Raw genomic sequence first — 23,232 nt, forward strand, 5'->3', positions numbered from 1 at the left:
CACATTTCATCCGGATCCCAGTCAGAAGCAGGGAGACCTGTGGAGGGACATGTCCAGGGCCACACAGATGGTGTCTGGTAGGGTCCAGTGTTGACAGCCATGGAACATGCTTTCTACCTCCATAACCAGCTGTGTATCTCAAGTCCTTACACAGGGACTGCGTGGTGACCATAAAACAAAACCCTGCTTTTGAGAAGCTCGGAGCGGGACATCTGGAATGTGAATACTGGTTTGTTTCTGCACTGGATAAACTAGGGAGATAAATTGACATTTGCGTTCTCCAGTGGGTTCCTGGGAGACTGCACTGTGAGCCAATTTGCAGAGATCTGCTCCCTTGAGGGCACTGATAGAGCAGCCTGTGAGCCAACCGGGCTGAGGACAAATGGGACTCACCAGTGACGGCCACGAGGCCAGCACCAGAGCCACCCAATCAAAGTCATGGTTGTGCATCCTAGAGCCAAGGCCAACTGTTCTACAGAAGCAGAGGCCCTGCCTTAAGCCCTAAAATGTGACTCCTCACATGATCTCACTGTGATGGCTGGGTGGGCGGAGTCTGCAACTCTCCAGCTCCGAGGTGGACAGTTTTACAGAGCAGTCAAGGATACTGTTACACCAGGACTACAACCTGTCCAGTCCAGAGAGGCCCCGGGCTTTCTCAGTTCACGTGGAGGATGGAAGAGGGAGAGAGCAGCCCCTTGCTGTCTCAGGTGAGCCAGCTCTAATGGTCTAGTTCAGGTTGGAGATGTTTCTTGGCCCTAAGGTCCTCCCGGAGGCCCCTGGACCAGGTTATGGTCGACCCAACTCCTGGTCCCACTCCCAGTCTGGTTGTGTGCTAGGATTTATCATTAAGTGATGTCAGTGGTGATTCTCTCAGGTTGGGGTGGGGCTTCACTATCAGATGGCTCCCCTTGCCGACGGCTAAACTCAGGTGCTAGCCTCACAGGGTCTCCTGTAGGTCTGAAAGAAACACTGGCTGAGCGGTGGTGGTGCACACCTTTAATCCCAGCACTCAGGAGGCAGAGGCAGGTACATCTCTGTGAGTTCGAGGCCAGCCTGGTCTACAGAGCAAGTTCCAGGACAGGCTCCAAAGGTACGCAGAGAAACCCTGTCTCGACAAAACAAAAAAAGAAAAGAAAGAAGAAAGAAAAAAGAAACTCTAATGATGGGCTCAGGAGCAGGGAAAGACAAATGTCCTCAAACGTCCTTTGAAGTTGAATGGAGACTCCACGGCCTCAGTCTTAACGCTGCCAAGTGAGCACCAGCAGGCTGTCCTTTTGCTCTGACAGACTCCGTCTGACTAATAACCTTCACATATTCCACTCCAGATGTGGGGTTAAAGAGCCATCCACGCAGCTGGACTCGCACGGGTGGAAGGACTGGAGGAACAGCTTCTTCCTGGTGGGAAAGACTGAGATGGAATGGGACCCTTGTCTAGACACCTGGTTGTAGTTTCTTCCAAGTCAAACCAGGTGGTGGCTGGGCAGTGGTGCACACCTTTAAACCCAGCACTTGAAGGACAGAGGCAGGGCGGAGCTCTGTGAGTTCAAGGCCATTCTGGTCTCTAGAGTGAGTTCCAGGACAGCCAAGGACACACAGAGAAAGCCTGTCTCAAACCCCACCCTCAAAATAAAAAGAAAGAAAAATCAGATCATGAGTGGGCTCTCCCCTACCTCCCTGTAAAGGGCCTCTCTCATATCTACTGTTCAGCTGGGCTGCCTGCCGGAGGGCCAGTTTTCTTGCCTTCTCTAGATTGCTGCCCCAGACTGTTGGTTGCCCCTTGGTTGCCCCTCTCCCTGCCCAGGAAGCCAGGCAAGCAGGACTCAGTCCCTCCCTGCATCCTCCACACTAGGTCAGGCACAGTGTCCAAAGGCTTCGGTGCAGGTGGCGGGTGCAAGGTGACGCAGAGAACCAAGGGTGCTCCAAGGATCAGCTTCTCTGTCCCAGGCAGCCTGCACTTCCGGCTGGGGTGGGAAAGTCCCTCTTGGGACTGCAGGAAGTTGCTGCTGGGGCACTGCAGACTGAGTCAAACAGAGAGACCATTCTAGATGCAGGGGAAGTGGACTCACCTGTCACTATTCTGCCCTGTGGGAGGAGTGAAATCCTGACCCAGGAATACCACGCCTGGGCAAGACCACAGAGGGTATGGAAGAAAGGAAGTGGGTACTTTTTGAGACAGGGTATCTCTGTAGCTTTGGAGCCTGTCGTGGAACTAGCTCTTGTAGATCAGGCTGGCCTTGAACTCACAGAGATCCACCTGCCTCTGCCTCCCAAGTGCTGGGATTAAAGGCGTGTGCTGCCACCACCTGGCACAGGAACATTTTTAAAAATATTTATTTATTTATTATGCATACAATGTTCTGCTAACGTGTGCACAGCGGAAAGAGGGCACCAGATCTCATTACAGATGGTTGTGAGCCACCATGTGGTTGCTAGGAATTGAATTCACGACCTCTGGAATAGCAGCCTGTACTCTTAACCTCTGAGCCGTCTCTCTAGCCCTGGGTACATCTTTTAAGTGCTGTCCTACCCAGTTTTTTACCACGGACCTTCCAGGGCATTGCCACTACACTGCCCTAAAGAAGGTTGGCCTCATAACCATCCAGACAGGCAGTGAGCTAGGACCCCTCACTGCCCTTCTGCTTCCTGCCTAAGCAGGATGAGGTCACAGGCTCCCAGGCCCCTAGCTATCCAATTCTTCAACTCTTTGCTTCCTCCCACAAGCTTCTTCCAAGCCCACCCCATCCTCTTAGCTCCCCTCTAACGAGGCCTCACCCCTTGCTGGCTGCACAGACTGAGTGGCCGAGGACCAATGCATCCTCTTAGTTTTCTCTCCTTCTGCAGGGTACTGCTGGCCAAGAGCGGGCACCCACCACGAACAGTCCACCTACTTCAAACATCCTAGGCCTAGATCTCTGGAAGGATCAGGTAGGGGCCTGGGGCTGCAGATGCTGTCCCGGGGCAAAGCACCAGGCCTGGAAGGAAGGCCAGGCCTCCTCCCTCCCACTCTCCACAGGAAGTAACTGTGTCAAGTATCTGACTTTCCTCTCTAACTTCTTCTTCTCCCTGCTGGCCCTGGTGGCCCTGGCAGCTGGGCTCTGGGGGCTGGCTGTCAAAAGGTCTCCAGAGAACAGCTGGGGTGGAGCCCTGCCGGCGGACCCCATGCTGGTGCTGGTGCTGGGAGGCCTGGTGGTCAGTGTGGTGAGCCTATCTGGATGTCTGGGTGCCCTCTGTGAGAACGGCTGCCTACTACGCTTCTACTGTGGAGCTGTCCTCAGCTGCCTGGCACTGGAGGCCCTAGCAGGGACGCTGGTGGTGGCCCTCTGGGGCCCACTGCAGGAGGGCCTGAAGAACGTCCTGCATGCGGCCATCATCCACTACCGCGATGACCCAGACCTGTGCTTCCTCCTTGACCAAGTCCAGCTGGGGCTGCAGTGCTGTGGGGTGGTTTCCTACCAGGACTGGCAACAGAACCTGTGAGTATCCCCCGTACCCCTCACGGGCAAGAGAAGGGGTGGTCTGGATGCTTCACTCACCCACTTGAGCACAGATGCATAGACGTGTGTGTTCTTGTGTGCGTGTTCTGGCATATACACACAACCACGCACATGCCTCGCACTCCTGCTTCCACGTGCCTGTACACAAGTTCCCTTGTATGCGTGCAAATTCACTTTCACAATCACTTCCTTTTATGTAAACACAAAATGAAGCCCCATACGTGGGCACATACATACATCACGTATATAATAACATACATGCGAACGTGTGCACTTACCCTTTGCCTAGGCCATGGGCCTTGAACCTGAATGAGCCCAACTTCTGGCCAACTCTAGAGCCTAGACTCAGCTTCCCCATGATGTCCCCTCCATTACGGGGTTCCAATGAAGAGGCCAAGCCAGAAGACACCAGAAAAATACTTTTTTTTTTTTTTTTTTAATCTCAGGATATCTCAGTGTGAAGAAAAATGCTTTAGGTTAGCTCAGGCCATCAGTTGGTGACTCCACAGGTCTGTATGCATGTGTTCCTGAGAGTATGATTAAACTTCCAATTTAGGCATGACACGATATTTTATGTTCTTGTTTGAGGGTCCCTGTTTTGTCTGCACCCTGAGCAGTGCCTGTCCTCCCTATGACACGCAGGACAAACATTAGGCTCCCTCCCTGGAGCCTCTGAGGCCAATTAATATCAAGGGATGGAGACTGAAGAGGCTCTAAAAACATAGTTTCAGTATGTGGTGCTTACCATGCTCCTACAAAGCCCCCCCAGGGCTCCAGGGAGAACCTGGTCACAGAGAGTAAGCACACTCTGTGGGTGGTTGTCAGAGCCCCATGAGTGAGGTCTAGACCCATAGAAAGCTGCAGCCCAGCTGAGGCTCGTTAGCCACCAGGGGGCTCCTCATAGCTCTGAGCCTTTTGCTGCTGACCTCTGACCCCTCTTCTTATTGCAACCCAATCTAGAAGTTTCTCTGGGAAGTCAGTCGGCTTTCTGGCTGACACTGCCTGCTCAAATAAACTCACAGGCAGTGTTGGAGAGAAAGTCTGCAAGCCAGGTCTTCTCACCACCTCTCCTTCAACTACCTCACTAAACATTTCCTTGCCTGCCAAGATAGGCACAACACCCCACCCACCCCCATCCCCTGTCCACAAGAGGGTGTAAGCACTGTACAAGAAACTGAGGGTCCTCTGTGTGTGCTTGCATGTGTGTACATATGCCCTTCATATACAGGCAACTGTGTGTGTGTGTGTGTGTGTGTGTGTGTGGAGAGAGAGAGAGAGAGAGAGAGAGAGAGAGAGAGAGAGAGAGAGATTGAAGTTTGAAGGCCTCCTCTCCAGGACTAATCTTGTGCCCTGCAGGTACTTTAACTGCAGCTCTCCCGGGGTACAAGCCTGCAGCCTTCCTGCCTCCTGCTGCATCAACCCCCAGGAAGGGGGAGCTTTGGTGAACACTCAATGCGGCTTTGGGGTTTTGCACCTGGACCAGAATGCGGCTGGACAAGTGGTGCACCTGCAGGGCTGCTGGCCTGTGCTGCAGCAGTGGCTGCAAGGAAACATGCAGACCGTAGGCGGCTGTGTCATCACTGTGGTCGCCATCCAAGGGACTGAACTCTTGTTGGCCGCCTGCCTGCTAAGGGCTCTAGCTGTACCAAAGACAGCAGAGGACACAGAACCCAGACCTCTGTGAGGTGAGAAGAGCTGAGAAGACCCTGATACAGGCCAAGTTCCAAGCCTCTCCTCATCTTCCAAGGAAACACGCATGGAACAAACCCCTGGGCTCCACTCCTGGCCCATTGCCTCTTTGCTACATCTGTCAGTCCCCCAAGGCCCACCTGTCCTGCCCCAATCTCACGATTTCACTCCTGAGTTCTCAGGACCCATCTAAGCCCAAAGGCTACCATGGTCGGTGCCTGAGCACACCTCTTTCCCACTAGGCTGGCAGGAAGCGCAAGGGCGAGGGCCCCTGCTTCCAACCTCAGCCCCCTACCCTGATCTGACTCACCCTGACTGGCTCTAGGTTCCCATTTCTGCAGAAAAGGCTTCTCTCGGGTCTACTCCTACTTTCTGGCCTTTGGTGATCTGTAGGATGGCTGCCCAGGCCTTGCTCTGTAGAAAGCTGTTTTGGTAGGTGGAAGACTTGTTTATTGGTGTGTGCATTCATCTTTGCATAGTAAACTACAGGCCTCACAATGACTGGGACTTCTTTGAGTCAAGATGGAGACAATTCCTCATTTCCCAGCTAGGGCTGACGCAGGTGGAGGGCAGCCCAGCTCTGATTTCATCTGTAGAGTCAGCACAGTCAGTCCGTGGCTGTCTCAAAAGTGGCCTGACACACAGAGCCCTTCTGAAAGCCATTCTCTGAACACTGAAAGGAGTAATCATACATTTACTTTAAATATTGTGCGTGTTTGGGGGTGTTTGCCCAGGTGTGCGCCTATACGCCTTACCTCTACGTGTGGAATCCTCAGGTTACTGGGGTGTGCGGTGGTTGTCAGCTCGGTCTTAGGATAGACTGGCTGGGTCATGGGGCTGCCCATTGGGTGTCTGTGTTTAGGGTTCTAGTTTTTGTCCTTTCCTACCTTCTTGGGGAGTCTGCTTCATTGACTATGGCCACCAGGAGTGAGGGGCAGGGCCAGGCTCATATACCCAGAACCTCTAGGGCAAGCCTCTGAGGAGTATTAGTTAGTGGGAGTTTTCTGTTTCTCTTTCTTGCCAGTCTCTCCCACTTTCACGTGCTCTGAACCCTCCTCCATGGTGCAGTTAAAGCAATCCTACTGTAGGGACCATACTCCATCAGTGCACCTCGGTAAGCAAGAAGATGCTAATTTTATTTAGAAACAGGGACTAGGACAGAGTGTGTTGGGAAGGCTGGTATAAAGAGTGCAGCCTCAGCCTCTCTCACCAGAGACCCCAGGACAGTGTCCCACCTCCAGATGCCCATCTCGAAGGGTTGCAGGGCAGAGGAACTTCTCTGTCCACAGAAGGCAGTGTAGGGAAACACTTCTGGGGAGCTCAACAGGAGGTGGGGCTGGGTCCCCCTCCCTTCCTTCCTTCTAACCCGTGAATTCAGGTCACCAGAGTGTCCTGTAGGAGGCTGTAGGCTCTTGGTAGCTGGTGTCAGGACATGAAGTTGTCCCCCTGGAGGCCGGGACAACCTGGCTAGGGACTCAGGCTGGGATTCAGGCTCGGGCAGGGGTCCTGGGTAGGGTTTACAGAGGTGGTGGGGCAGCGTGGGTCTTCATCAGGCCTCCTCCACACGACTCTCACAGCCGGGATTGACTAAATGATGCCGTACTGGGCCAGTTCATGCAGCTCCAGGTGGTTGAAGGCCTCCCACGGGCAGATGACAGTGATGTCTGCAGGAAAGGTGTCATTAACGGGGAGTCCATGGCCCCACGACCACCCCATTCCCTGTCGCCTTGCTTTCTACTCCCCAAGTAAAAGACACGTCTGCCTTGGACTAGAGGCTAAGCTCTGGCTGCAAATCCTCCTAGGCAGGAAGCACCAAGTCTGTCTTCTGGGTCCTGGCTCCAGTAGTGAGGGATGTGGCCCTGATAGGGAGCTCAAAGGACCCTTTGCTGAAGTTGGAAGGACCAGCAAAAGTTCCTTCTGTGTCTAGTGAACCTGCTCATGGGATCTCTCAGGGGCATCTAAAACTTGATGTTGGGAGAGAAATATGGACAGGATGGGGGGCAGGCTAAGCAATAGAGGGGAACCTGGGACCTGTGGGAGTATGTCTGAGGGATGTAGGAGACTTAGGAGGACTGTCCAGCTGCAACAATCCTGGGTCGTCATACCTGTGCCCAAGCCTTCCATTCCAGGGATATCATCCCCAAACCTGCAAAGACAGAGTGGTCAAGGATGATGTCTCCAGGTCTAGATGGAGACACCCCTGGGTGCCAGATGTCCCCCCAACATCTGCTACTGGGTAGGGACTGGGGGCTCCCTTTCACCATCGTGGGGCCAGTGTGCTTCCCAGAGATTCACAGGCCGAGGACCAGGAAAAGAAGAGTGAGCCCAGGTACACATGGGCAGGAACCCATGCAATGTTGCCTGAGTATGGTCTGTAGGCCTCTGCAGGAGTGTGCGAGAGGGTGCTGTGTGTGTCTCAGTGTGTCAGCTGTGACTTGTCCCTGAAAGGCACACAGGAGCCGGGTGGTGGCGGTGCACGCCTTTAATCCCAACACTCGGGAGGCAGAGGCAGGCGGATCTCTGTGAGTTTGAGGCCAGCCTGGTCTACAAGAGCTAGTTCCAGGACAGCTTCAAAGCTACAGAGAAACCCTGTCTCAAAAAAAAACAATAAATAAATAAAATAAATGAACGAATAAGAAAGACACACGTGCTGGACACTGGTCTCCAGGGTGCAGCAGTACTGAGAAGTGTGGGTCTTTAAGCAGAGAGACTGACTGAATCACACGTGGGGAATCGTTACTATGGATTGATGCCATCCTCACAGGACAAGGTTGTGACTCTACAGAGGAGGTGGCTAGAACGGAGAGACCGTTCCTCTCTGCTTTCTTGTGTTCCCAGCATTTCCATCACAATACCGTCCTCAAGGTTGTGGTACAGCCTTCAGGTCTTTACCAGAGGTCAGACAGTTGAGACCACCCTTCCTGGAGCTTTCTGTCTCCAAACCCAAGAGCACACAAATCTCTGCATAAAGTGTTCAGCTCCTATTGTTTCGTCAGAGCAACAGAAGATTGGCTACGGCCGTGCCTGTAGGTGTTGACACGCAGGTGTCTGTGTGTGCACAGGGGAATGTGGTGGGGTGCATACGCATCCCTGAGGAGATTTGGGCGGTCTGCTTTCCAGACCTGCATGGCTGCAGCACCTGGAGTAAATGATAGGCCCTTGGTTCCCCCAAAACTGCCGAGGCTCTGATCATTGGGATGAAGATGTACCACAAAGAACCATGGCCCGAGCTCCACACCAGTCTCTGCCTTGTCCTCCCATGCAGCCTAGGAAGAGTGTTCCTTTTGTGAAAGGTTCCCCTCTGTCGTTCTGCTTACCCTTGGACGCCTTTCTTGGGGGGCTTGCTCTTGAACTGCCTGGTTTGCCGTTGTTTAAACTTAGGCGGTCCTTTCCTGGGTGTAACTGGTCCTCCTACAACCCGTGTGGCCGACCGAATCTCAGCTTTGGGTGGCTCCAGGTTCATGGTGAGGCTGGCAGAGACACTGCAGTGACCCTTAGCTTCTGGGCTCTGTCAGGCTGGTCTGTATTCCTCATGCAGGCTGGGGCAGACCAGACAGATGGATCCCTATTAGCCCTTACTCCTCCTTTCCAACCTTAAGAACAGAGGGCCTGATACCCTCGAGCCACCCTGAGACATTGCCTCCCCTCCAGAGAACCACCTTCCAGCTCCACCAGGGCTTTCCAGCATTCTCCTTCTGATACCACGAGGCACCTCCCACTGCTACCTTGTGCCCATCCCATACTCCTAACTCTCAAACACACCCTTTTGACCCCCCCCATGTCCCAAACCAGGGCTTTTTATCACCTCCCCTTGAACACCTCGATGTTGGCCCCCACACTGATGCCTCCCCCCCTCCTTCCCTCCCTCCTTCTCATCCACCGGAATCTGATCCAGCCCCATCACTCTGTGGAAAGCCATCTGAGGACGCCTAGGACGGTAAACAAAGGACACCCCTTCCTGATCCTGTACATGAGCCCCACAGCCTCTTCCCTTCCCTTCCAGGTGATCAGCCCCAGGTTGCTTTCACTGGCCCCTTCTCGGGAAGGCCTCCTCTGTCTCTAGAGGCCTCTTCTGACTCTACCTCATGGCATTCTGTATTTCCAGGTCCTAGGTTATTTCTTCATCCCACAATCTAGGGCTAAACTAGTTAATTTACACGTGTGTTTTTTCAAGTATGTTTGTTCATATTTATGTACTTGTTGGTTTTGGTTTATTATCTGTCCCTTGAGGTTGGACTTGATGGTGATAAATAACGCTCCACAAAATGGAACACAGTGATGCCTTAAGGAAGGGGCCTGTCCTTGAACCAGAAGCAGCTGAACTGGGTACTCCTCACTTTCGTGGCTCCATTTCGGAGGGCCAAGCCAGAAGCAGGTCTCAGCGAGAGAGCAGTTACACTAGGATTCTTCCCTTAGGCTGCTCCCTGGCTCACTGACTTGAGCTCGTTCTTGGTCAGACATTATATCAGGGCTCTGGAGAGGCTGAGCTGGCCTCTGCGGCCCTGTACCAGGCTGCAACCTAGAAGAAGACACTACATAGGATGGACCCTCCTCCTCTCCTAAGAGCTCCAAGCCCCAGCGACTTTGGCCAAGGACAGTACAGCTTCTGTAATCCTATTAGTGCCTGAAGGAGACTCCTAATCTCCCAGAGTTCTAGGAAGCTGCCTTAATAAACTTCACCTGCTGCTGAATACAGGTGACCCAGACAGGAGGCAGGAGGCGTCGCTCTGACCCTTAGCTATCCAAGAGACCAACTGCGTCTTAGAGTCCCCTTTCCTGCCCTAAGTCCTATGTGGTATAGTACTGGAACAGCCTTAAATTACTGCCAGTGGTCTGCAGGATCAAGCCTGAAACTGATCAGCAGAGTAGGCGATGCTCACTTCAATCTCAGCAGCTCCCCCTGCCCTTCCTAAATTCAGCCTCTGTCCCTGAAGCCAGCACCAGCCTGCCAACCAGGACTCAAAAGCTTAGGAGACCAGGATGCTCGGTTCTGAGGCACCCATCCTTACTTCCCAGTAGTAAAACACTTCCCTAGCCAAACGCCATGAACCCAACAGAGCTCCAACAATCAGCGCTGTCTCTATGGAAACCACGCCCGAGATGCCTAACCCCGACTGACCTGAAGCCGGTACCACGTAGCTATATGTTCAGGTGGCTGGCCTTGGTAACAGGCACTACCATTTGACATTGTGGAGAAGCAGAGGAGGTGATTGGCAGGATGTCCTCTCCAAAGGACAGGGAAAGGGGACGAACTCTTAAAGACCCAAAGCCTGGCAGAGGTGGTAAAAAATTGTTGTTTTCCCACAACACCAACTCTGAACGAGCAGAGACCTGGCTGTCAGAAAAGGCAACGGGATGGGTCGCGACTCACCAAGCACTGGACAGGTCTCAGGGAGCCGCAGGTGCCAGTCGGCTGGACCTGGGTCAGCAGAGCAGTGGCCTAGGGATTTATTCTTCTCGTGGTGAGCGGATTATGACTCTGCTGGGATGCTACACTAATGAGATTGCTGGGCCTTGAGGGAGTCACCACTGACTGGGATGCTGGGGTGGGCAGAAGAAATTCAGGAGCAGTCAAGGACCTGAAGGAAGGACATTCCCTGCCAGCAGATGGTCAAGAAGGGAAGGGGAAGTTTTATCTTCACCAGTTGTGGGACGATGCCCCCAGAAACAACAGGGCCATTTTCCAGACAGTTCTTGCTTGGGCTCACCCATTCCCTTTCTGTCCCATCCACTGAGGAAACCGTGGACTTTGATGCTTTATGTGACAGCCCCCTTTCCCCCATTTGCCTTTCAGCCCCGCCTCTTGCATTCCAACCCCAAGGTCTTTGCATCTGCTACTCTGTCTGTGTGCTCCATTTCCTGTGCCTGTTTCCTCTGCCTCCCGAGTGCTGGGATTAAGGCGTGCGCCACCACTGCCCGGTTTGTTTTCTTTTTAAAGACATGGTCTTATGTAGTTCCATGCTGGCCTCAAACTGTCATGAAGCTAAGGATGCCCCTCAAGTACTGGAATTACAAGTATGTGCCACACAGACAGCTCTGCATGATTCTGTGTTAATCTTTGTCTTCTGCACGGAAGTGCTAGGAGGAGGCACATTACACTGCTGGTGTCTGGGCTACTGTGGGGCATTTCACAGATGCATGGTGGTAAGCACCTGGGGATTAAATTGATGGAGGCACGGTAAGATACAGGCCAGCATGGCAGAGTCTGAGAACTTGAGTGCCACATACCCAGAAGCAGACCTGGGCCCACTGCGAAGGGCTGGCCAATGAGTTTTCTTCAAGGGAATCTTATACTGCACAGCCTTACTGGCCTTAGCCACAATTGTCAAGTGCTGGAGATGCTGACCACTGGTGTTAACATTTCCTGGAGATGTGAACAGATGTCTACTTACAATAGGTATGGGGACTCCTTTAATCCTAACTTGAGAGGCAGAGGCAGGCGGATCTCTGTGCTTTAGAGAAGTTCCAGGGCAGCCAAGGCTATACAGAGAAACCAACCATCTTTAGAACCTCTTTTAAGGAGATGCTTCAATCCACAGGAAATAGCTATACAAAAGTCTGTGATCTCATAGGTGTGGTCACCATTATCACGTTTATCTGGGCCCAAGCCCCACTGGCTGTGTACTTTGGATGGCATGAGTCACTGTCCAAGATGCCAGCCTGAACCGTGTTCTGTCGCCCACTAGCCAAGTGCCCCGACTTTCTGGTCTTAATTTTGTCACAGGTCTGTGTAAAACACCAAACATGGAAAAAGTCCTATTTATCAGCTCAAACCCAACAGAAGATCAGGCGGTGGTGGTGCATGCTTTTAATTCCAGCTCTTGGGAGGCAGAGGCAGGCGGATCTCTGTGAGTTTGAGGCCAGCTTGGTCTACAAGAGCTAGTTCCAGGACAGGCTCCAAAGCCACAGAGAAACCCTGTCTCGAAAAACCAAAAAAAAAAAAAAAAAAAAAAGTCACTCTATAATCCCAGCTGTTCTAACAAAGTAGGTGGGCACAAACACATGTAAGTTCAGCCCTTGCTAGTGCCGTGCAGTTGGTTCTGGAGCTTGATGCCCCAGAGCTCTAAGGGATGACCCTACAGGGTAGAAAGAAATCCCCTCCCATCAGGACCCAGCAGGAGACAGGGAGCAGCTATGCCCCTCCCACATGATGGTTCTCATTTACTGCACAGGTGGGAACCAGAGCTCACAGTCACCGGGACACCCCAGGTACAATGGGGCCTGGGGTGATCCTGTCGTAGGATGTTCATTGACTGAGGGCTCATCTTCACCGGTGAGGAAACCTGTGGCCGCTCACTGGGACACAGACCCAGCCTGGGTATGCTTCCTTTGCCAATGCAGGCAGAGGGACCACACAGTTTGGTTGGCGCAGAGAATTTATTCAGAGGTGAAGTTCTTACACATTACTTCCTATTCCCGGCAGACAAGTTGAGTCTTCCAGGCTCAAGGATAAAAGTGGCCCTGTGCTTCTAAAGGAAGCATCTGTCCACGGCCCGGAGTCCCACGTACACTGGCTCAGCCTCCACTCTGGGTGCGGAGCCGGAGCCGGATCTCCATCCTGAGGAAGGCCTTGAGGTTCTCATCCTTCACGTGCTCCTCTAGAACGGCCAGGGCCTGTTCCCCCCCATCCTGGTAGTGTCTGAGCAGGGCTTCTGCATAGTCTACCCACACACAGTTAGGGCAGCCGCTCATGCAGCAGTTTGTGGGAGGCTCAAGTGGCGGAGGGTCTGGGGGCTTCTCCCGGGGCTGGGAGGCCTTTGGCTCCCCGTCATCCTCCGCACCTTCTTCCCTGTGGTCCATCCCCAACTCTCTGCGGTTATCAGTGGCTCGCACTGGAGCATGGTGTCTGTGAAGAACACTGTGTCTTCCTCGGGGAAGACTCTGGCAGCTGCCCCAGCTGGAGGACTGTTGTGTGCCCTGCGAACACGGGATAAGCAGTGTGACTCTCCAGGAAGCTGGTAAGGCACTGGGGAATGTTCACCCTTCCTAGCATTGGCCTGGTGGCTCAACATCCTTCTCGGCCTCCTCACTTCCTGCAGTACCGTAGACAAATTATTATTATATTTCACTCCGTACACTGTTTCCCTATCTGTGAAACGGACACATTGGTTGGTATGAGAAGAAACGTGTTAAGGGCCTGGTTCAGTGCCAGGAACTGGGTCTGAGTTCCAAACGATTGCGCAGAACTGGCTGACCCTCTCCAGCCACTAAACACTCCTCCGCTGACCACGCGGACTATCCGCGTCGTCCTCAGTCCTGTCGGCCTTCCGACATCACAAGAGAAGCTCAGAGGACATCGGGTCACCCCAATCTCCGTCTCTAGAGCCCCTGGTGTTCACCCGTGACCCCGGTCACTAACTGGTACTTGGTCTGGGGCCCAAACCTGAAGAAAGCTCTCAGGGAGCGCGCTGACCGTGACTCTTCCAAGGGCTGGCTGGCCTCCCAGACCTGGGACACCCCGGCTGCGCGAGAGGCTTCCCGCAACCCAGCGGGGGCAGTGCGGCCCACTCGGCCCGCGAGAACTGGCCCGGTAGCGGAGCGCAGCTCCCACCCGGCCTCCTCCGGACAGGCTCCGCGACAGTATTCCCATAGCCGGTGCAGACTCCGAGGCCAATGGCTTGGGCAGGAGCACGGGAAGCGGAAGTGATGCTCACGGGGCGGGGGCTCGCAAGAGGGCGGAAATGGCTTCGTGCGGGGAGCTCCAGCAGTAGTAATGGCAGGGCCCGGGCGTGCAAGAGGCACACGTTTGGCGGGTCCTGGAGGCTCAGGACAGCCGCAAGCGCGACGGCGGCAGCAGCAGGCGAAGGGACAGCAGCGCTTGGCCTCACGGCCAGGACAGCGCAGGTGGGTGCCATCCCCGGGAGAGGACCCAGTTGGGAGCTTATCTACCTAATTCAGCCCGGGCCCACGCTCAGCCATGTGTGAATGAATGGAGGTGAGTGTCTCAAGTTTCTCGTGAGGCACGTTCCCGGTATGAGGTCACGGACTTTTGCCTTAGCAGGCGGAGAAAAATCCAGTTCAAGGCAGCTTGGGTCAAGGGTGAGGAGAGGACCGTCTGTATGTTCATGGATCCGGCACCATTTCTTCCTTTGTTTCTGCTTATGTTGTCCTAGGGAAGGGTCTCACTCCCGGGTTATCTTTCCAGCAAAGAAAAGAAGAAAGTGAATTGCAAGCCCAAGAATCAAGATGAGCAAGAAATCCCTTTCCGGCTCCGAGAGATTATGAGGAGCCGACAGGAGATGAAAAAGCAGCTCAGCAACAAGAAGAGAAAGAAGGAGGGTATGCAACAGCCCTTGCTGGGTGCCAGCGTAGCCTTGTCTGAGGCGGGAGTACACAGTGTGGGGAGGACAGCGTCGCACTGATTTTACAGCAGTGCTCTTTTGTAACTCACCACGCTTTGACTTTTGAGATCTTATTTTTAATTATGTACATGCAAGCGTGAGTGGTCAGGAGGAATGTGCATGGGTGTTGGATCCCCTGGAGCTGGAGTTGCAGGCCTGTGCTGCCCAGTGTGGTTGCTGGGCAGCTAAACCACGACCCTGAGGAGCACATATTCCTACTGGTTGAGCTATCTCGCCAGTCACACTGCTGTATTTTTTTGTTTTTCGAGACAGGGTTTCTCAGTGTATTCCTGGCTGTCCTGGAACTCACTCTGTAGACCAGGCTGGCCTCGAACTCACAGAGATCTGCCTGCCTCTGCCTCTTGAGTGCTGGGATTACAGGTGTGTGCCACCATGCTGGACACTCCGGCTTCCTTGTTCACCTGTGTCGGCCAGAGCCAGTGAGTCGTGAGATCACATCTGTAGGGCTGCCCTGAACTGAATATTGTAGATTGGTGCTCGTCCTGAAGCCTGGTCTTTGCTTCTTGTGGCTGTAGAAGGGGAAATGGTCACAGGTTGCTTGCTGGTTACCAACCACTCTGGGTGTCCTTTGTCCTCAGCCCAGGCGGCTTTCAAGGAGACACTGGAAAAGGAAGCAAAGGGGGAAGAAGAGACAGACATCGTTGTCCCCAAGTTCAAGCAGAGGAAGGGGGAGTCTGAAGTGGCCTACGTCCAACGCATGGAACAGGAGGCCCAGCATGTGCTGTTCCTTAGCAAGAACCAGGCCCCTCGGCAGCCAGAGGTGCAGGCAGCTCCCAAGAAGGAGAAGTCTGAACGGAAGAAAGCGTGAGTTGAGCCGGGAGGCCCAGGGCTGTGGGTCCTGGTGACAAGAAGGGACGGTTATCTGCCTTGGGTGCACTGCTGTAGGAAAAGCTCCTGTAGCTTGGTGTCTGCTAAGACTTTATCCCCAAGGGAATCACCCTTGTGGAGTGGCCCCTGGGAGGTTGGCATCAGCCTGTCACCTGTCCTGTAGTGGGTTTCTCTCTAGTCTGTCTTGTTTGTGCAAGTTCTATACCTTCGTGGCCTGGTGTCCCTGACTATAAAGAGGAGTTAATTCCACTGTCATGATGTGCTCTTGTGTTGCCCATATGGATGGTGTTCAACCATTAGAAGTCCATTACAAGCTTGGATTCCCCCAACTTACTCAGTAACTTCCTGTTCTCGCCATCCCTGACTATATAGGCAAAAAAATATTTATTTAGATGCACTAACCTCAACTTTTAGGAAGAATTGGCCTGAGGTTGCTTTCTTTCTTTTTTGTTTTTGTTTTTCGAGACAGGGTTTCTCTGTGGTTTTGGAGCCTGTCTGGAACTAGCTCTTGTAGACCAGGCTGGTCTCGAACTCACAGAGATCCACCTGCCTCTGCCTCCCGAGTGCTGGGATTAAAGGCGTGCACCACCACCACCCGGCTTTCTTTCTTTCTTTTTTCTGTTTTTTTTCTTTTTTCTTTTTTTGTTTTTTCGAGACAGGGTTTCTCTATAGGTTTGGAGCCTGTCCTGGAACTAGCTCTGTAGAACAGGCTGGCCTCGAACTCATAGAGATCCACCTGCCTCTGCCTCCTGAGTGCTGGGATTAAAGGCGTGCACCACCACCACCCGGCTCTTTTTTTTTTAGTTTTTTTGAAACAGGGTTTCACTGTAGCCCTGGCTGTCCTGAAACTCATTCTGTAGACCAGGGTAGCTTTGAGCTCACAGAGACCTGCCTGGCTCAGTCTGGGCTTTCACTGAAGTTGAAGAAAAATTACAACCATGCATGGTCATTCCTGCCTACAATTCCAGGATCCAGGAGGCTGAGGTTGGGGGCCTGCTGTGAGTTCAGGCCAGACAGGGTTGCAAACAAAAAGATGACCAACAAGAATGGCTACATTGTCTTCTTTTCCTCCTCACTAGTACTGCAGACATGTGTCCTTTCTGTTCTTTCAAAGATGTAAAAAGATTGCTTTCTACTTCCTGCTAATACTACAGTCAGACGAGCCAGAGCCATCGAGCTCTCCAAATGCTCACGAAGAGGTGTGGTGTGTCACACATACAGCACTTTGCAAGGCCTTTGGATCCAGTCTCATAACCGACATTCAGTATGGAGGGCATTGTTCCAGTAGATACCTATGGGTCCAGGCTGTGTGGGAAATCCAGAATGTCTAGACTTTGTCATTGTTCCCGAGGGCTGAGAACTACTGACCCTCGGGGAGCCTGTTGGCTGCAGAGCATGGGTTTGCCTCCCACTTCCGTATCTGGCAACCCTTGAGGTCAGGCTGGCCTCTGCTGCCCCTAAGATGGAACCAACGCTTAGGAGTCTGAAAAACGTGCTTTTCCCCCCAGGTTCCAGAAGCGGCGCCTTGAAAAAGCCCAGAAGAAAAGGGAGGAAAGAGCAGTGGACAGGCTGGAGCAGGAGCTGCTGAAAGGTAGGTCTTCCCACAGCAGGGACAGCAGCTGTAGTCCGCACAGGGCTACCTGTTTTCCCCTAGACCTCCTTGCTGGTACCTCTGGACTCTTCCGGGCTCACCTGAGGATGAGTGAGTCCTGAAGCCCTCAAGAAAGGGCGGACGGGCAGTGAGTCAGAAATGCCACGGGCTCTGAACAGCAGCTTCTGTTCACTGACTTTCCAGATACTGTGGAGTTTGGAGAGGTTGTGCTGCAGCCCCCGGAGCTGACGGTCCAGCCTAGACGGAGCATTGGCAGAGATGCGGTACGTGGGGACCAAGCATGCAGGGAGTGGGGATGGTTAGGTCATTGCTATGTCTGCTGGGGAGCAGGTGTCCTGGACTATGGGCTTCAGGGAGTGGGGATGGTTAGGTCATTGCTGTGTCTGCTGGGGAGCAGGTGTCCTGGACTATGAGCTGCTGAATCAATCAAAGCCCTTTGCCACCTTCTTTCCTAGTGAGCGTGTGCTAAAACCTCCTCTCTCTTTCCTCAGCCTGGCAAGAAGTCTCTAATGTTAAAGATGCTTTTGGGCGCTGGTGGTGGGTCCCTGACTCCAGCTACCTCACTGGCCCGCCAGCGGATTCTGGGGGAAGAGCGGGAACGGGCTGTGCAGGCTTACAGAGCCCTGAAGAAGCTGCAGCGACAGGAAGTGACATCTGCACACCCACTTGGATGCTCTTCTCAGAGGAAGCTGCAGACTTGTCTGTGACTCAGAGACCCAGGGGACCAATGCGCTGGAAACTGTCCCGCTAGCTGCTAGACCTGGCAGAGGGAAAGACAGCAGATGCTTGTCTCTGGATAGGGGCTTGAACAGTATGGGAGTGGGGGTGCTTTTCTTTCCCCGTTCCCTGAAGGTTATCCTTTTAAAAGTGACCACCAGTGAATTCCACCGCATACAGGGCAAGTTCCCCCAGCACTTGCCTGAGACACAGATGGGAGGGCTGGTGTTTTCCTGAGCCTGGCTTCATTCTGAAACAAGTCTCAGCGAAGACAAGTCAGGACTACTGTACAAAGGACTCAATTCCTTAATCCAGCTGATTACTGAAGCTGCTGTTGTAGGTCAGCCTGCTATCTTAAGAGGCTCCTATGGGTTCAGTGCCATGCAAGGCAGGGTAACAGTACAGTGGAAACAGATACACCCAGTGCAAGTGTATCAATCTCTCAGGTGGCTGGCAGTCAGCACCTTGTTTGCCTGCAGGGGTGTGTACAGAGGCCAGAGTACCCATCTAGGTTTGGTTTGGATAGAGATGGGGTGTCAGTACTGCCTCAACGCCTTGAGGTATAAACACCAGACTTCAGTGATAGGAAGGGCAGAGTGATTATACCAAGAGAGTAGGAAAATGTCCATTCCTGCGTGGCAGGCCTTCGGAGAGGACCAGGATGGAATCTGTTTGAATGTGTCTCCCATAGTATTAAAGGAGGGAGGACCTGATGCTGGCTCCCGATAGTAAAACCTTGAAATTCATCCAAACCCCTCGGGAGTGCGGTCCCGCCCTAGAATCCTGGCACCTAGGAGGTAGAAGCAAAGGAATTGGGTGTTCAAAGCCAGTCTTGACTACATGAGACCATGTTTCAAAAAACAAAAACCAAGCCGGGCGATGGTGGCGCACGCCTTTAATCCCAGCACTCGGGAGGCAGAGGCAGGCGGATCTCTGTGAGTTCGAGGCCAGCCTGGTCTACAAAGGGAGTTCCAGGACAGGCTCCAAAACCACAGAGAAACCCTGTCTCGAAAAACCAAAAAAAAAAAAAAAAAAAAAAAAAAAAAAAAAAAAGAGTAAAAAAACAAAAACCACCCTCATGTTGACATCAAAAGAGCTAGGCTTGGGCCTTGCTTCTTCTGGCAGACCTAGGGGCTTCTCTCTTAGTTGTAAAAGAATGCTCGTTCGTTTCCCAGCTGCCGAAACCCAAATAATCACACAGAAGCTATATTAATTACAACACTGTTTGGCCAATGGCTCATGCATTTGTAGCTAGTGCTCACAAATTAACCCATTTCTGTTAATCTGTGTGTTACCACGAGGCTGGTAAGGTTCTGGAGGTGTCTTTCTCCTTGGGCAGCTACATGGCATCTCCTTGACTCTACCTTCTCTCTCTCTCTCTCTCTCTCTCTCTCTCTCTCTCTCTCTCTCTCTCTCTCTCTCTCTCTCTCTCCTCTCTCTCTCTCTGTTTGAATTTCCTGTCTGGCTTTGCTCTACTAAGCCACTGGCCGAAACAGCTTTATTCAATAAAGCAACACATATATGACTGTATATGGGACAGCCCGCATCATCTAGAACAGCTCGGAAGGAGCCCACATGGAGTGCCTTGACTCTTCCAAGTTTGCATTTTCCAGAGTAAAGTTTACTGACGTTAAAGTTTTACTCTCTTTGAAGTCTGGGTCCTTGCTCTCTGACACACTTGGTCACAGCTCAAGTCCGTGCATGTCGGTGTGACTGGAGATGAGTGCTTAGACAATTAGCAAGGGCCAGGGTCCAATAAGTTGGATGCCTTGGCCATTTCGTTTCCCACTAAGCATCAGAACTAGAGCCAGGGCCCATGGCTATTGTTATTAGAACTGTAAGTTTTTGTGTTCTTTTCAGAAGCCATGTAACCATTCAGTTAAAGCACAACTGGCTAGTTCTGTAGCCAGCTGTGAAGTGTATCGAAGAACTCTGGTAACTCTTTTTTTGTTTGTTTGTTTGATTTTTCAAGACCGGGTTTCTCTGTGGTTTTGGAGCCTGTCCTGGAACTAGCTCTTGTAGACCAGGCTGGTCTCGAACTCACAGAGATCCGCTTGCCTCTGCCTCCCGAGTGCTGGGATTAAAGGCGTGCGCCACCACCGCCCAGCTATTATTAAATTTTAAAAAGATTTATTACATTCAGCGTTCCACATGGCTGTGAGCCACCATGTGGGTGCTGGGAACTGAACTCAGGACCTCTGGAAGAATAGCTAGTGCTCTTAACCTCTGAGCCATCTCTCCAGCCCCCAACAAACTATAGATTTAAAAGAACAAATGAAGCAATGGAAACACTCTTATCTCTGGCGATGTCAAACCTCCCCATCTTTTTGTTGTTGCTGCTGTTGTTTTCCTGAGATGGTTTCTCTGTGTGTCCCGGTCTGTCCTGGAACTTGCTCTGTAGACCAGACTGGCCTTGAACTCAAGAGTGCCTCTGCCAGCCGGGCGATGGTGGCGCACGCCTTTAATCCCAGCACTCGGGAGGCAGAGGTAGGCGGATCTCTGTGAGTTCGAGACCAGCCTGGTCTACTGAGCTAGTTCCAGGACAGGCTCCAAAGCCACAGAGAAACCCTATCTCAAAAAAAAAAAAAAAAAAAAAAAAAAAAGAGTGCCTCTGCCTCCTGATTGCTGGGATTTAAGACATGTGCCACCATCGCTGGCTTCATCTTTTTGTTTTATAGTGTTTGTGTAGACCAGACTAGCACAGAACTCAGAAATCCTCCTGCCTCTGTCTCCCAAGAAACGCTCTACCACACCTGGTCCCTCACCCCTATCGTTTTGAGAGAGGCTCTCCCGACCCCAGTGTTGCCTGGGTTCTTCAATCCCTGGGCTCAAAATGATCCTTCTACTCTGGTCTCTTGAGTAGCTCAAGACATGGCCCTGTACCACCACATCCTGCCTGGTTTTTGTTTCTCATTGAGACTTTTTTTTCATGGTGTTTTGCCTGCATGTATGTCTGTGTGAGAGTGTCAGATCCCCTCAACAGGAGGTACGGACAGTGTGAGCTGTCATGTGGGTGCTGGGAATTGAACTCCGGTCCTCTGGAAGAGCAGCTAGTGCTTTTAACTGCTGAGCCACCTCTCCAGCCCTCTTGAGACAGGTCTTATACTCACTCATTAACTTTATATAAATTTTTTTCTGGGGAACATGGTTAAGATATCAGAAACTCAGAAGGGCAGAGCTTGTACTAGCAAAAATATCTGGGCTCAGTGGAGCAGTAGAGTCCAAAGCCCTCAGGCACAGGCCCAGAGTTCCTGGTGCAGTCCCAGCAGCACTTTCATCTGGATAGCAGGAAGACATCCAGCCACCTGCAGTTCTTTCCTCTCCCAATCTTGGGGACATTCTCCAGAGATGACATACTCCAGATGACGGCAGCGTCTGTACACAGGCTTGCAGAGATCTGTCACTCAGGGACACACTGGGTGCGTCTGCTTCACCAGAACACATCTTCAGAGGCCAGATGACAGCAGCCTCTGTACACAGGCTCACAAAGATCGCTGTCACTCAGGGACACACTGGGTGCATCTGCTTCACCAGAACACATCTTCAGAGGCAGTCACGTCAGTCTTTGTCCCCAGGCACCGGGTCAGCCAGAATGCTCCGTCCTGCCGTCAACTGCTCATCTGTGCTGCTCCTGGAGCCAGAGCAGTACTGCTGCCAAGCCAGTGCCGTCCCTGGCACTTATTTCTGCCGCGGTGATGTTCTGCTTGGCACAAGTAATGATGTCTGGAAGCCTGATTATTGACTTCATCTCCTCCACGGTCATGTAACAGGGAAGGTCGCTGTGGTTAAAGAAGCACTTCATCAAATCTGCCCAGCATCTGCACCTCCCCACTCTGGATCCCATGTTCTAGGCTGCACCCGAGGAGATAACCCCTTGGGACATCATCATCCCCTAGACACATACATTTTATTGAAGAGTATCAGGACCGAGGCTTTTGCAAGTTCTTCTGCAGAAAGGAGACCCAAGAGCTGCACGCAGGATGCAGAGAGTTGGGTGGGGTTAGAGGCATCCATCACGAACTAGGAAGAGGAAACATAAGCTAAGGTTTTCCTGGTCAACCCTCCACCTGGGCACCACACACGTGACTCAGGAAGAGCACACACAACTTTCTAAAATGATCATCTATGATGCTCGAGGTCGAACCTAAGGCTTCGAGTGAGCTAGACAAGCACATGCCTGGCCCCAGAGTGGCTTTTAAGCCAAAGGTTTTGGAAACAGGGAGCAAAGGGAAGTTGTATGAGGATGACTTGGGGGTCCGTGGTGTCTTTAAATGCATAAAATCTACTCTTGTGGCCATTAATTCTCCATCCCAGAATTTGGAACTCCTTCCTTGTGGGGATGGGACTGACCATGAGGATGTAGACAGGTTGGACATACTTGGGTACCAAGGCATAGAACACAGTGCCTTCAGCAAGCCCTCGTGGAGTCTGAGCCCTGTTGAGGAGCTCAGACCAATGCCTAAGAGCAGGCAACGCAGCCCAAGTACTGTTTCCACGAGCAATCACCAAAACCCTATCCCATAGCAGGATCGGCTACTCGATGGCTCGGGGTGACCCACACACTGCTCCCAAAAGAAGCTCGAAGTACTGACTCACCAGGAGCGAATGGCAGTTTCCATAGTAACTGGACCAGATGGGGCTCATGCAACCCCCGAGCTCTCGGATGGTGATTTTCCTGTGGGCCACGATGTCAGTGAGGTTGGTGCCAACCTGTGTATGTGGGAGGGAAACACGACGCACGAGATCAGTGTAAGCGCTGTGCCGTTGTGAACTCCTGGGTAGCAGCTCCGCGATGTGTATTTGTGTGTGGAGGGGGAGATAGATGGTGGCTAAACCTCGATGGTTAGTCACAACTGTTCAAGCAGAGCTCGCCACCAAGAAAAGCAGCTCTCTGGGGACTCCAGGCCATGGTCAACATCAGTGATGGGCCCTGAGGGTGACAGCGAAATAAGTCCCTGGGGAGAGGAGCGAAAAGTGCCCACGGGAAGGCGGGTTTTGGGTTCCCTGCAGGCTCCGCGGTTCCGTGCTGGGAAGGCAGCACCCAACCCACTGACCACCGGCACGGCGGGTCCCACCAGGAAAAGCCCGAGGAGGCCACGTCAAGTCGCCAAGGTAACCCGTGTGAGTCAGACCCGAAAGAGGCGGACACCTACCGTGGGCCGCGTCGGCGGAGGGTCCCCCAGGTCGCCCTTGCCATCTCCCGAGCTCAGCTGTTCGGGTGGTCAAGGTCCTGAGTGAGGCAGAGGACGGGTTTCCCGGCCCGAGGAACCCTGGTGCGTCCCCCGCCCTGCCCGGGGCCCGGCCCGCCCACACGGTGCGGAAGGATATTCTGCAGGCGTTTCACCAGCAGGGTCTTCCCGACTCCCGCAGCCCCCAGCAGGAGACACATCCCCGGTCCTCCGAGCCCCGGTCCCTCGGAGCTGCGACGCCGGGAGGCCCGCCTCCGGCGAGCTCTCATTGGCTAGACCCCTCGTCTGAACGGTTCATTGGTTAGTCGCGCAGACCAATGGCCGCTCAGACTCAGCGAGCA

The 23,232-nt window shown here is 52.9% G+C and overlaps 5 protein-coding genes across 7 annotated transcripts; 2 read left to right on the forward strand and 3 right to left on the reverse strand.

Annotated features, from left to right (window-relative positions):
* The first annotated feature begins 651 nt into the window (after nt 1–651).
* Tspan10 (tetraspanin 10) lies at nt 652–5,614 on the forward strand. The gene is made up of 3 exons (XM_057776408.1): nt 652–707; nt 2,842–3,473; nt 4,851–5,614. Exons 1-3 carry the CDS (start codon nt 672–674, stop codon nt 5,176–5,178), a joined length of 996 nt encoding a protein of 331 aa, XP_057632391.1. The 5' UTR covers nt 652–671; the 3' UTR covers nt 5,179–5,614.
* A 1,119-nt stretch (nt 5,615–6,733) lies between these two features.
* On the reverse strand, nt 6,734–8,674 carry Pde6g (phosphodiesterase 6G). The gene is made up of 3 exons (XM_057776327.1): nt 8,501–8,674; nt 7,289–7,329; nt 6,734–6,847 (listed from the first exon to the last, which is right to left on the reverse strand). The coding sequence occupies exons 1-3, from the start codon at nt 8,644–8,646 to the stop codon at nt 6,771–6,773; spliced, it is 264 nt and encodes an 87-aa protein (XP_057632310.1). The 5' UTR covers nt 8,647–8,674; the 3' UTR covers nt 6,734–6,770.
* Nucleotides 8,675–12,429: 3,755 nt separating this feature from the next.
* Oxld1 (oxidoreductase like domain containing 1) lies at nt 12,430–13,810 on the reverse strand. 2 transcript variants are annotated; one of them, XM_057775908.1, is made up of 2 exons: nt 13,567–13,810; nt 12,430–13,100 (listed from the first exon to the last, which is right to left on the reverse strand). In XM_057775908.1, the coding sequence occupies exons 1-2, from the start codon at nt 13,771–13,773 to the stop codon at nt 12,699–12,701; spliced, it is 609 nt and encodes a 202-aa protein (XP_057631891.1). In that variant the 5' UTR covers nt 13,774–13,810; the 3' UTR covers nt 12,430–12,698. The 2 variants fall into 2 exon arrangements, with proteins under 2 accessions (XP_057631891.1, XP_057631892.1); XM_057775909.1 differs by having other exon boundaries at nt 12,447–13,100; nt 13,597–13,810.
* A 47-nt stretch (nt 13,811–13,857) lies between these two features.
* Nucleotides 13,858–19,499, forward strand: Ccdc137 (coiled-coil domain containing 137). Of its 2 annotated transcripts, none has more exons than XM_057775133.1 (6): nt 13,858–14,027; nt 14,329–14,462; nt 15,124–15,349; nt 16,882–16,964; nt 17,169–17,248; nt 17,477–19,498. In XM_057775133.1, the coding sequence occupies exons 1-6, from the start codon at nt 13,897–13,899 to the stop codon at nt 17,690–17,692; spliced, it is 870 nt and encodes a 289-aa protein (XP_057631116.1). In that variant the 5' UTR covers nt 13,858–13,896; the 3' UTR covers nt 17,693–19,498. The 2 variants fall into 2 exon arrangements, with proteins under 2 accessions (XP_057631116.1, XP_057631115.1); XM_057775132.1 differs by having other exon boundaries at nt 14,005–14,118; nt 14,297–14,462; nt 17,477–19,499.
* An 814-nt stretch (nt 19,500–20,313) lies between these two features.
* On the reverse strand, nt 20,314–23,138 carry Arl16 (ADP ribosylation factor like GTPase 16). Its single transcript, XM_057775594.1, has 5 exons — nt 23,030–23,138; nt 22,856–22,913; nt 22,299–22,412; nt 21,607–21,722; nt 20,314–21,481 (listed from the first exon to the last, which is right to left on the reverse strand). Exons 1-5 carry the CDS (start codon nt 23,089–23,091, stop codon nt 21,319–21,321), a joined length of 513 nt encoding a protein of 170 aa, XP_057631577.1. The 5' UTR covers nt 23,092–23,138; the 3' UTR covers nt 20,314–21,318.
* Between the last annotated feature and the right edge of the window lie 94 nt (nt 23,139–23,232).

Source organism: Chionomys nivalis, chromosome 7 (genome assembly GCF_950005125.1).
Source record: "Chionomys nivalis chromosome 7, mChiNiv1.1, whole genome shotgun sequence".
In the NCBI taxonomy this organism is placed as follows: Eukaryota; Metazoa; Chordata; class Mammalia; order Rodentia; family Cricetidae; genus Chionomys; species Chionomys nivalis.

Bases quoted from the DNA above. Each gene is read 5' to 3' on its own strand.
- Tspan10 (XM_057776408.1), top strand. From the start codon at position 672: ATGGAAGAGGGAGAGAGCAGCCCCTTGCTGTCTCAG. The intron at 708-2,841 runs GTGAGCCAGCTC...CTCCTTCTGCAG, and splicing joins GCAGCCCCTTGCTGTCTCAG to GGTACTGCTGGCCAAGAGCG. The intron at 3,474-4,850 runs GTGAGTATCCCC...TGTGCCCTGCAG, and splicing joins CAGGACTGGCAACAGAACCT to GTACTTTAACTGCAGCTCTC.
- Pde6g (XM_057776327.1), bottom strand. From the start codon at position 8,646: ATGAACCTGGAGCCACCCAAAGCTGAGATTCGGTCGGCCACACGGGTT. The intron at 7,330-8,500 runs GTAAGCAGAACG...CTGTCTTTGCAG, and splicing joins CCCAAGAAAGGCGTCCAAGG to GTTTGGGGATGATATCCCTG. The intron at 6,848-7,288 runs GTATGACGACCC...CCTTTCCTGCAG, and splicing joins AATGGAAGGCTTGGGCACAG to ACATCACTGTCATCTGCCCG.
- Oxld1 (XM_057775908.1), bottom strand. From the start codon at position 13,773: ATGGGAATACTGTCGCGGAGCCTGTCCGGAGGAGGCCGGGTGGGAGCT. The intron at 13,101-13,566 runs GTTTGGGCCCCA...CCGTGTTCGCAG, and splicing joins TCCCTGAGAGCTTTCTTCAG to GGCACACAACAGTCCTCCAG.
- Ccdc137 (XM_057775133.1), top strand. From the start codon at position 13,897: ATGGCAGGGCCCGGGCGTGCAAGAGGCACACGTTTGGCGGGTCCTGGA. The intron at 14,463-15,123 runs GTATGCAACAGC...CTTTGTCCTCAG, and splicing joins CAAGAAGAGAAAGAAGGAGG to CCCAGGCGGCTTTCAAGGAG. The intron at 15,350-16,881 runs GTGAGTTGAGCC...TTTTCCCCCCAG, and splicing joins AAGTCTGAACGGAAGAAAGC to GTTCCAGAAGCGGCGCCTTG.
- Arl16 (XM_057775594.1), bottom strand. From the start codon at position 23,091: ATGTGTCTCCTGCTGGGGGCTGCGGGAGTCGGGAAGACCCTGCTGGTG. The intron at 22,914-23,029 runs TATCCTTCCGCA...ACCACCCGAACA, and splicing joins CTGGTGAAACGCCTGCAGAA to GCTGAGCTCGGGAGATGGCA. The intron at 22,413-22,855 runs GTAGGTGTCCGC...CCACATACACAG, and splicing joins CTCCGCCGACGCGGCCCACG to GTTGGCACCAACCTCACTGA.